The sequence below is a fragment of the Girardinichthys multiradiatus genome, chromosome 20, assembly GCF_021462225.1.
Source record: "Girardinichthys multiradiatus isolate DD_20200921_A chromosome 20, DD_fGirMul_XY1, whole genome shotgun sequence".
Lineage (NCBI taxonomy): Eukaryota > Metazoa > Chordata > Actinopteri > Cyprinodontiformes > Goodeidae > Girardinichthys > Girardinichthys multiradiatus.
The window spans coordinates 36,257,994-36,268,640 of record NC_061812.1 but is presented as its reverse complement, the minus strand read 5'-3'; the positions used below and the strand labels follow the sequence as shown (position 1 = coordinate 36,268,640).

Genomic DNA, 10,647 nt, shown 5'->3' with positions numbered 1-10,647 from the left:
AGTAGTTGCTGCGTACCAGCTGATTGCTGGTATGCAGCAACAGTTGGGGAAAGGGCTTGACTGCTTGCCCTATGCTATGTGCAGCTGGAGAAAACTCCAGTAACTTTGGCATTTCCAGTCAACTTTAAATCATAGAAGTGTGACAGAAAACGTTTCCCCTTTTGAAGCCATAACTCATAAAATCTTCCTGTACCTTGAAAATGGCAAGAAGCCCATGAATAGTATCCACAAACAACAGATATTGCACTGATAAGTTCTCAGCAATTATGACACCACACATAGTATGTTATTCTAGACTGTGCTTTATTATTGGGCTAAGCTGAGACGCATCATTCATTTAAAATTACAAAAAGAAGAGTCCAGGGGACCAGAGAATGGTGCAGTCTGGGTAGACAGGGGGAGGGGCAGGAGCCTAAAGCGCACGGCCCAATCAGAAGCTCAGCTCATTAAGAACCTGGCAAAGCTTTAATATGCAACATTCATTTCTCCAGCCCTCCATCTGTGCTGAAATTTGGGAAATACAGTAGATTTCCAGAACACTTTAAAACCACATGATGTAAAATGTGATTCTAGCAACACTACTGAGCCTTAGAAATAAGATCACACTGATAATAGCACAGAAGAAAATAAAAGAAACCTGGATTTTTCCTCTCTTTTATGATGAAATAGTGCAGTCATTAAATTTTGTTTTTGGCAGAAAACATGGGTTGAACAAGATCAGAGCTCTGAAAGTTTTCAAGACCATGGAAAATGAATGCATGTAATCAATGACAAACAAGGAACCAGTCTTTCTGATTTCAAAATGTATTGGCACCAAATAAATGTTCTTTCTTTGATCAAATATCCAAGCAGGTAACTAGTTTGAAAAGAAAGGGCTTCTTTTGCCACATGATTAAAGCTTTTACAGTGGAAGGAAATTGTAAGTACCATTTTCTTTTTATTAATCTTAACTAAAGGGATTTTTAGAACAGCATGAATCTATAGTTACAGTATGTATAAGGCTTTAGCGCAGTACTGCATTGTTGAGAGTTCATTAGTGACAGGGAAAAAAAAAATTAGTCTTTGAAGAAGTTAAATTCAGAGGGATGCAAATTAGCGCTTTCAAGGATTAGAGGCAACAGCAGAGCTCGGATCTTGAATCAAACAGCGCAAATAAATAAACACAATAAATTAAATAAATAGATAAATGAATAAAATCTGTCTCTGACATCACTTGGTCAATAGGAGCTTTTTTTGTTTGTTCAGTGTTTCTTCTTCGTCACCAAAGAAGTTGCTGAAGGCTTGGTCCCTCAGGCAGGAACAAAGATCATCTGTGGACCACGACAGTGGCCCGTGCATGTCATATACAAAAAGATTTGGTCACGTACCAACTCATAGAAAAATAATGCTGTGAAAGCATGCATATCTCAGACATGACTTCTTAACAAATATCTAAAGAAATAAATGAATAGAACCCATTGATGTTTTTTAAACGTTTTTTATAAAATAGGTCAATGTGTGTCTAAGCTCTAACTGAGGTCAATGCTCTCCCTGACTGTATTCTGGATAAATGCCTTGGTCAAGTCCTACAGTTATCACCGTAACCTAGCGCCTGTTTTTTTTTTCCTTTTTATTGTACCTGGTTTTAATGAGCATTTTCGTGTTTTCATTCATATATTTATATTTATATATATATATTTATTTAAAGTATTTAAAGTACTTTATCCAGTCCTTGTAGATAGAAGTAAAAGTCCTATAAAATATGCAAACCTATGTACAAAGGAAAACAGAGCAAAAAAGGAAATAATTTACAGTATATTCATCAGTTTATGTATATATTTATATATATTTATATTCAAACTTCTGCTCTGTTTGTTGTTGTTGAACCAGTTTGTTGTATCTTTTTTCCAACCTGTAAACTTGCAGCTTTGACTCAGAGCAAATGAAGGTGAGTAATACTTCATGTGATTGCTTTACCTGTCCTTACGTCCCTCAACATGACAACGTGGGTAAAAGACATGGATTGCTCAGACAAGCTCTGTGTACACTTCTCTCTGTTTTTTATAAAGTTTCTCAGTGCAACAGTGGGGCAGCCAAAAAGGGACAGACGGCGTGGCGATCAGCGAGAAAAGCTAAGCCACATTTTTCTTGATGTTATTGTTAAATAGAGACAGTTTGTTCCAATGCACCCAATCGTGTTGATCATCTGGGTTACAATGAATGACGGGTTTAGTAAATTAAGTGCCGCACAAAAAAAAAAAAAACAACAAGAAGAGAGAAACAACCCGGGATGTGTAGTGCGGGTTTTTTTTTAAACCCTTGCTGGATTTGGAAGATAAATGTTAAATTATTCAAACAGCTAAAAAAGGTTAGACGCAGACACCGGGGAACCGGCGTAATGAGCAGTTTATAGCAAAACTGGTAACGGCACATAACGGGAAGCATTGTCTTCCCAAAGTGTCATATAGCCTTATAAATATGCATATCTATAAATATTCATTAAGTATTCTCCACCAGCTCAATATGTATTGAGGGGAGTCCAATAAATCCACGTCTGTTGACCTTTTAGAAGTGTAAAGTAGGAGTTTACAGCATATTTATGTAGAATGCTACAGGAAACTTCATGCTGAAGAACCATGAAGTCAGCCTCATTGAAATAGCAGTTGCATTGAGTAAAAGGGTGTTCCTTCATTTTGCAGTTTCAGTATAGCCTTATCAGACCAGCGCTGGCCCTCCATACCTGACTGCAACCCCTGGTAAAGATGTGTAAAAAGCAAAAAAAATGCATTCATCTTTTATTGCAGTACCATAATCTGTGACTGCAAATCCGATTAAAAATTAAGTGACAAAATTACTTACACCCCTAATAGTTCTTGTACAAATAAATGTAAGTGAAACCTCATTGTTTTTTGTTTTTTTACTTTTAACTTAGGACTTTTAATTGGTACTCCATGACTTCCTGTTTCCTTGGGGTTAGAAAAAATGTGAAATAGCTCATTTCTCACATTCCTTTAAGACAAAAGAAAACATGCCTTTCAAGTAAGACAGATTTCTGATTATCCATATACTTGGGGAAAATGGCCCCAAAAGAAAAGAAAATACTCACCTAAACTTGCTCATGCACATATTTTCTGGAACAGTAATTAGAAGTTTAAAACAACTACTGGAACTATGCTTTACAAGGCTGAAGGAAAATCCAAGTTTACAGGTGCATCTCATTAAATTAGAAATATAATTTAAAAGTTATTATGTTTCATTAATTAATTTCAAAAACTCATATAGTTATACATATGTAGCTCCCTCATTTATTCCTTCCACTAAACTTTCTTTTTTTCTATTTTTTTATTCAAATTGATGGTATTGCATTTTATTGTTTTGTTTTGTATTGTTTGTCGTATTAAGGGTTTTACTCTGTTTTGTAATTGTATTCAAAATTTTTAGCTACATGTGTGTTTTTATACAATCATAAACCTAACAATAAGGCTGTCAGCCCTAACATGAACAACATTTCTGTTTTAAAAGTAAATGTAGTGGTTTTCAGTAGCTGTAAAACATATTTAACAAAATTAACAAAAATTGACGCTTGAAATGTCATTCTGTGTTTATAAAATCTACAAGGTGTACTTTTTGAACCGAATATTGTAAAAAATGAAATGAACTTTTCAAAGATATTGTAATCTGCTGAGATGCACCTGGATCTTGCCAACATGCACAGTGAGGAGGGTGTTGACGGAGGTAAAAAAAAAAAAGTCTCCAAGGCTTACTGTTAGACAACTGCAGTGAAGAGTGGTATCTTAGGGGTCACAATGCCTCCATTACAACAATGCATTTTGAGGCTTTTTGTACACATCTTTCCCAGGATTATCTAGAATCATGTTCTGGTGCAGTATTTATATTTAATTGGATGGGAACATGTCATAAGGCAATTTGACATAGTTTAAAGTAAATGCTTCATGTAACCAGCAGAGATTTGCTCATAAACTGCTAAATGCTATGTATAAGTAGATTTCCAACATCTTGATCAACATTACAATAACGTCATAGCTGTAAGTACTGCTCAGTCAATTCCCTCATTCAGCCATGCCTGTTATTTTTTTCAGCTTCAACCAGAGGAAGGTAGTTACAGGATCCCTGCACACTGCTTTGATAGTTAATACCTCTGCCAACAGGTCACCTAATGCCCATGTTTTGTAAAGAGTAATCACGTGTCTACTTTAGCTCTAAATGCATGTTTCTGTTTTTTTGTTTTTTTTTTTCCCCCAAAGACAAAGGTGTACCCAACAGTGATCGGACAATTTGCTCTGCTTGACATGCACTAAAGCTCTCTACATGGCTGAGAAATGATATGGATCTGCCTGGGATTTTTGACATCATAATAGCGCATTGGCTGCTTGCAGAAATGTGTGTTCAGGTTCTTAGTGTGTCTTTGTTTTGCTTTTTGTTTTTTTTGTTTTTTTGTCAGAGCACAGTGCTGGATGGCAGATTCTCAGGTGACAAGGCACACCTCGACATGGTGACAGCCCATACGCTACATGCACTTTACTGTATGCAAAAGAGAGCCAAGGTTTTGAGATGTATTGATTTTGGTTCAAGTTTCAAAGAGAAGTTTGTGTATATGTGTGTGTATGTGTGCGTGTGTGTGAGCTCACATGATATGTTTTGGAATAGAGTCGAAGATAATTGTCCTTTTCTTCTAAAGAAAATCCTCTTTAGCCTGATTCTCTAAAAGCCTGCTACTGAGAGGTGGCTTTTTGCATTTTTCAGATAATATTTACAGAAAATATGTTTTCTCACAGGCGCTGATCTTTTTTTTTTTTTTTTTTAGTAACATGTTGTGTGTCAGCATATAGGTTATCAGAGATAGGAATGCCTGCAGTTTTGGGGAGCTGCCAGATGTGTGGTTCTTCCCAAGCAGAGCAATGCTTCAAACTCCTGCTAAAATCTACAAAAAAAATTACAGCTCAACATAGTCAGTAGCCGCTCTATGTACAGTCACACATATATAAAATATGTGCATATAAATACATATATTTGTGATTAATATCTATTATCCATATATACTGTATATATGAATACATTTGCTTGAATGCTTGTTATACATATATATGTACTGCAAATATAAACAAGTTCATATATTTCAAACGTTTCGGATGTTATTTTATCTTTGAGGTTAGGATGTCGATTTAAAAAAGATAAGGCTGTGACACGGAGCAGCCCCTCCCATGCATTCGCCATCCCTCCCGAGACAAAAATGAAAAGGGGAACAAAAATAAATATTTTGCGTAATTGTAAACTAGCGAAGTGAGAGACCCCTTTTGGTCATCTGAAATAGTTATGCCTGTATTCAAAAAAGCATATCAGCAATATTTATGTATATATACAGGTTTTGTCTATATTCGAAATGTACACTTGTTTTAAGAGCAACTCTCCAGGCAGGCGACGCTGACTGAAAGAGATGCAGTGGTCCAAGTATTTTAGAGCTACAAGTCCTCAGCAATAAAAACGTTTGGTCTTTTGGTCCCTAAAACAACTAAGGAATGACGGATAAGACTCCCTGGAATCCGTTGCTGTGGCTCTCCTCGGCAATGGTGTTCCCTGGAAACAGACAGGCACTCCGAGCTGAAGATGGCCATCCCAAATCTGTGTCCTGAAAATGTCACAATCCCTACTTCAGTTCTCTCTTTCTCACAATTTGCAGCTAGTTGTTTGAAGTCTTAGAAATTGATCATCAAAAGTCAGTTGTTGAAAAAACCCAAACCATCTCTCAGAAGGATCTCCTACGGCAATCCACTATTCAAATTTTTTTTTTTAATTCCTGTTGGACTTTTGACGTCCATATTTCCTTTCAGTTTAGTGGAATTGGTCATTATCAGTAGGTTTGATGTAGAATCTTTTACTTTTTTCTCTCTCAGCGTTCAAGTAAAAGTGTTTGTGGCCCAGAAAAGGTAGCTGTCATCCAAGCAGGGTTTTTAGGTAGAGGAGGAGTATATATGTGTGCAGGAGGAAAAGAGTACCCAGGGCTAACCAGAAATGCTCTCTGAGTTCAAATGTTTTAGTACATCCAAAGGGAGGTGTCCTGGACCTGGTCAATATTCGCTCTCTCTTCTCTCTTTTTCTGAAGCAGCCTTTGTGATCCAGAAGCTGAGTTTGAACTCAGCGGAGGGTAGCAAGTGGTCAACATGTTATTCAGGTCAACAAATCCTGAAAAGCACAGAAAAATGGTTTTGTCAACAAAAATGTACAAAATGTACTATCTTTTTCATTCAAAGTCTTCTTACAGATTTTTGGTACATTAGACATTAGGTAGCACTACATAATAAGTCCCATATTTTCCAGGAATTTGATGGATTATTTCCTGGAACTTAGTGATTCAATTCAAAACTTTCATAAAACTTACAAGATACTATCTCTGAACTTTCAGGGAACATATTTGTAACGTGGTAAATTCCAGGAAAGTACCTGAGAGGTTCCTTGAAAGTTCTTGCTTTATTACCACAGAATTCTACAGTCATGGGAAAACTAAGTACACACTGATGACTAAGTGATCAGCAAGGTCATCAGCTGGTCAGGAGGAAAGAGGAAGGTATTAGCGTTATGCCAAGGAGGGAAGACACTGAAAGACCTTAGAAGAGCAGTTGTTGCTGTCCATGAATCTGGGAAGGGTTTACAGAGCCTTGCAAAAGTATTCAACCCCCCTTGGCATTTTCCTTGTTTTGTTGCCTCACAACCTGGAATTAAAATTGACTGTTTGAAAGTTTATACCATTAACAAAACATGCCTACAATTTTAAAGATGTATTTAAATTTTTTTATGTGAAGCAAATAACAAAGATGACAAAATAACCTGTCCTATTTATTTTTGCAGCTACTACAGCTGAAAGTTCCTTTGGATAAATCTATGAGCTTGCCACATCTTGCCAATGGGAGTTTTACCCATTCCTCAAGGCAAAACTGCTCCAGTTCCTTCGTGTTGGATGGTTTTCGCTTGTGAACAGCAATCTTCAAGTCTAACCATAGATTCTCAATAGATTGAAGTCTGGACTTTAACTAAGCCATTCCAAAGTCATTAAATGTTTCCCCTTAAACAACTCGAGTGTTGCTTTAGCAGTATGCTTCAGGCCATTGTACTGCTGGAAGGTGTACCTTTGTCCAAGTCTCAAATCACAGGCTGTATTTAGCACTATCCATCTTTCCCACAACTTGGACCAGTTTTCTAGCTCCTGCAGCTGAAAAACATCGGCAATACATCCCATTGGTAATAGGATGTGTCGGGTTTGCGCCAGACATAGTGTTTTCCCTGGTGGGTGAAAAGTTCAATTTTAGTCTCATCTGACCAGAGCACCTTCCTCCATACATTTGGGGAGCTACCCACATGCCTTTGGCAAACTCAAAACATACCTTTTTATTTTTACCACTAAGTAATGGCTTTTTTCTGGCCACTTCCATAAAGCCCATCTCTATGTAGTGTATGACATATTGTGGCCCTGTGGACAGATACTCCTGCTGTGGAACTCTGCACCTCCTTCAAGGTTAATTTGGTCTTGTGCTGCTTCTCTGATTAATGCCCTTCTTGCCCGGTCTGTGAGTTTTGGTGGGCAGCCCTCTCTTGGCAGCTGACTTCATTTCACTAATTATGTGACTTTTAAAGGTAATTGGTTGCACCAGCACTTTTTAGGGGCTTCACACCAAAGGGGTTGGATACATATGCACTTGCTAATTTATTGTCTGTTCGGTTTTTTATTCTTTTTTTATATATTTTTTTCTCATTTTAACTCACCAACTTAGACCATTTTCTGCAGATCCATTACCTAAAATAAGATTAAAACACATTTAAATTACAGGTTGTGACAAAATAGCTAAAAAGCCAAGGTGGGTGAATACGTTTGCAAGGCACTGTGTAAGGCCATTTAAAAAAAACTCTGAAGTCCATAAATCTACAGTACAATAGGAAAGATTATTCACAATTCTAAACCTTTAATAGCAAATTCACCTCAAGGTCTGACCCGGCAATGTTCAAAAAAATGCAAAAAAACCCAGGAGCTCCATTTCCAACTATAAGGTTTTTTATTAGCATGTCAAATTCCATGACAGTATAGTAAGAAAAAGACTTGGTGTGGCTTGTTTGACAGAGTTGCCAGGAAAAATCTTCTGTCTTAAAGAAAAAAAATTGAAAGTTGGATCTGAATGAAGGAAAGACCTTCGGAGCAAATCATTTGGACAGATGAAGTCAAAGCAGAGATGTTTGCTCATAACATGCAGCGGCATGTTTAGTTTAAACCAAAAACAGCTTATCAGCCCAAGCATCTCAAACAAACTTTTAGTAGTAGAAGGGTGATAATATGAGCACATTTTGAGCAGATGAAATTCGATCATTGACAGGATAAAGATACCAAACATAGCAGCAAACCAACAGAATCGCTGAAAAGAAGTTTTGCTGGCCCAGTCAAAGTTCAGACCGTAATATAAATAAAATATTGTGACGGGACATTAACATAGCTGTAAACAATCAAATGCTCACAAATATCAGTGAACTGACTAAAATTCTCCCACAATAATGTGACAGACTGATCAGGTCTATTGACAGTTACTGTGGCTAAAGGTGGTTTTACAAACTACTGAATCTTGAGGTCTATTTCTTCTAATTCCCATGACTGTATGATGGCAGGATACTTAAAGTACACCTGCCTTTCTGAAGTTTCTTGGCCAACAACGACAATAGTGCAGTAAAATACTCAGAGTACCCAGGGAGAGAGTAGACAGAGGCAGTTGTAATTTGTAGAAATTGATATTTTCTTTTAAATTGTTTATATATCTGGCGAATTGTCCAAGGTGTACACTGCCTCTCGCCCGTAGACTGCCGGAGATAGGCACCAGCCCCCCCCACGACCCAATATGGAAGAAGCGGTTATAGAATATTGATGGATGGATTGTTAAGATATGTAAAACAAAACAATACAAAACAAAACAAAAACATGTGCCCAATATATGCTTTGACAAGCTCATATGAGAATGCAATATTTTGCCAGTGATTTGCCCCAGGACACTGTGTGGAATGGTTCAGCTGGTTTGTGAGTGGGTGATAAGTTGCCCTTGAATGAAGTCATCAGTGGTGAATGAACGACGCGGCCCGAACCCTCCATCACATAGATGAAGGGAGGAGACAAAGAGGAACGGCACAATTACTTGCCTGAGGGGTAATAAATGCCTCCTCCCTTGGAACCATTTCCTTCTCTGCGCAACACGCTGAACCATTTACCAATTATCTTTTACCTACAGGGTAACATGCAGGGTCACATACTGTAAAGATGTTCTGCAAACAGAGGAGGCGGTGTGTAGGGAAATGCCTCTACAGCTTTTGTTTATCTTTAACTGATGTTAAAACTGAAGACCCAATATATTTTCAATATCAGAAACCTTGCAGGGGGCATTGATTTTTATAATATAGAAAAAAGGAGAATCTTAAATCACCTTTTTTATTTTTTAAACCATTCGAAGGCCTTTAAATTTATAGATTAGTGAAAAGGTTTTGCATATTTTAAATGCTCTCTCTTTTCAAAACCATTTTCTCACTCATACCTGCCAAGTCCTATATGAGCCACATTAGCATAACCTTACCAAATATATTCTTAAGCTGTCTGCACAGGAGTGTGACTTCACTAATCTTTACAAGCATTTTACAGATGATCAGGCAGGTGCCTGCGAGTGTTTTATGGCTTACATAAAAAGTTATGGAAAACACATCAGGCGGCGCCATAAATGGGATTGCCATTGGAACGTTTTCCAGTTTAATATTGCAGTAGTTGTGCACACTATGGTTCAGTTAATCAGTTATTAGGCTCAAGTGACACCTGACCTGTCTTTTCCTCTTGACAGCGGCTGCCCCGCCTGCCACAGTGGCGGTGGCCGGCTGGGGCAGGGGAGGAGGGCTAGTAGGGGCGGTTGGCGTCCTTTGGCCTCTTGAGCTGGACCTTCAGTCTCTTCATGCCAATCTGGAAGCCGTTCATGGATTGGATGGCAGCTTGGGCACTACCTGGGTTGTCGAAGCTCACAAACCCTGTGGGGTTAGGCCAAAAGGAAGATACAGAGGATGGTGTTGTTAGATAAAGATGCAAGGACAACTGGGGCTTATCAGGCAATACAGAGTATTGGGTTAGAAGTACTAAAATAAATTTTTCAAATAGGAATTCTGATCCTGAAGAGAGAACATCTCCTTGATTTTGGATATTCATAATATTGACAATACATGAAGCTTAAACTAACTATCAAATTCTTTAAAAACTCAATACATGCACAATGCCTTGCAAAGGTGTTTGTATGCATTGAACATTTGAAAGGTTTGATGTGCATTTGCATTCAGGCCCCTTATTCTGATACCCCTAACTAATATCCAGGACATCTCGCAGCACTGTTCAATCCATCATTCGAGATTGGAAAGAGTATGGCACAAAGATAAAACCTTAACTAAGAGGCTGGGCAAGGAGAGCATTAGTCAGCGAAGCAGAAAAATGTTTCATGGTACCTCTGGAGAAACTGCAGATGTTCAATGCTCAGCTGTCAGTATTTGTTGACAGGACAACTGTTAGCTGTGTAATTCACCAATATGGCTGTTATGGAAGAGTGTTAAGAAGAAAGCCACTGTGAAAAAAACCTTAATAAGCCCTAATTAAAA

The 10,647-nt window shown here is 37.8% G+C and overlaps 1 protein-coding gene across 5 annotated transcripts in view; it reads right to left on the bottom strand.

The window, feature by feature from the left end:
• Positions 1-284: 284 nt before the first annotated feature.
• celf4 (CUGBP, Elav-like family member 4) overlaps positions 285-10,647 on the bottom strand; it is a 167,020-nt gene continuing 156,657 nt past the window's right edge. For all 5 annotated transcript variants that reach the window (XM_047347446.1, XM_047347450.1, XM_047347448.1 and 2 more), the window contains exons 13-14: positions 9,832-10,032; positions 285-6,180 (exon numbers count right to left, since the gene is read on the bottom strand). In XM_047347446.1, the coding sequence (XP_047203402.1) occupies positions 9,905-10,032 (128 nt within the window). In that variant the 3' untranslated portion in view covers positions 285-6,180; positions 9,832-9,904. The remainder of the gene's footprint in view (positions 6,181-9,831; positions 10,033-10,647) is intronic.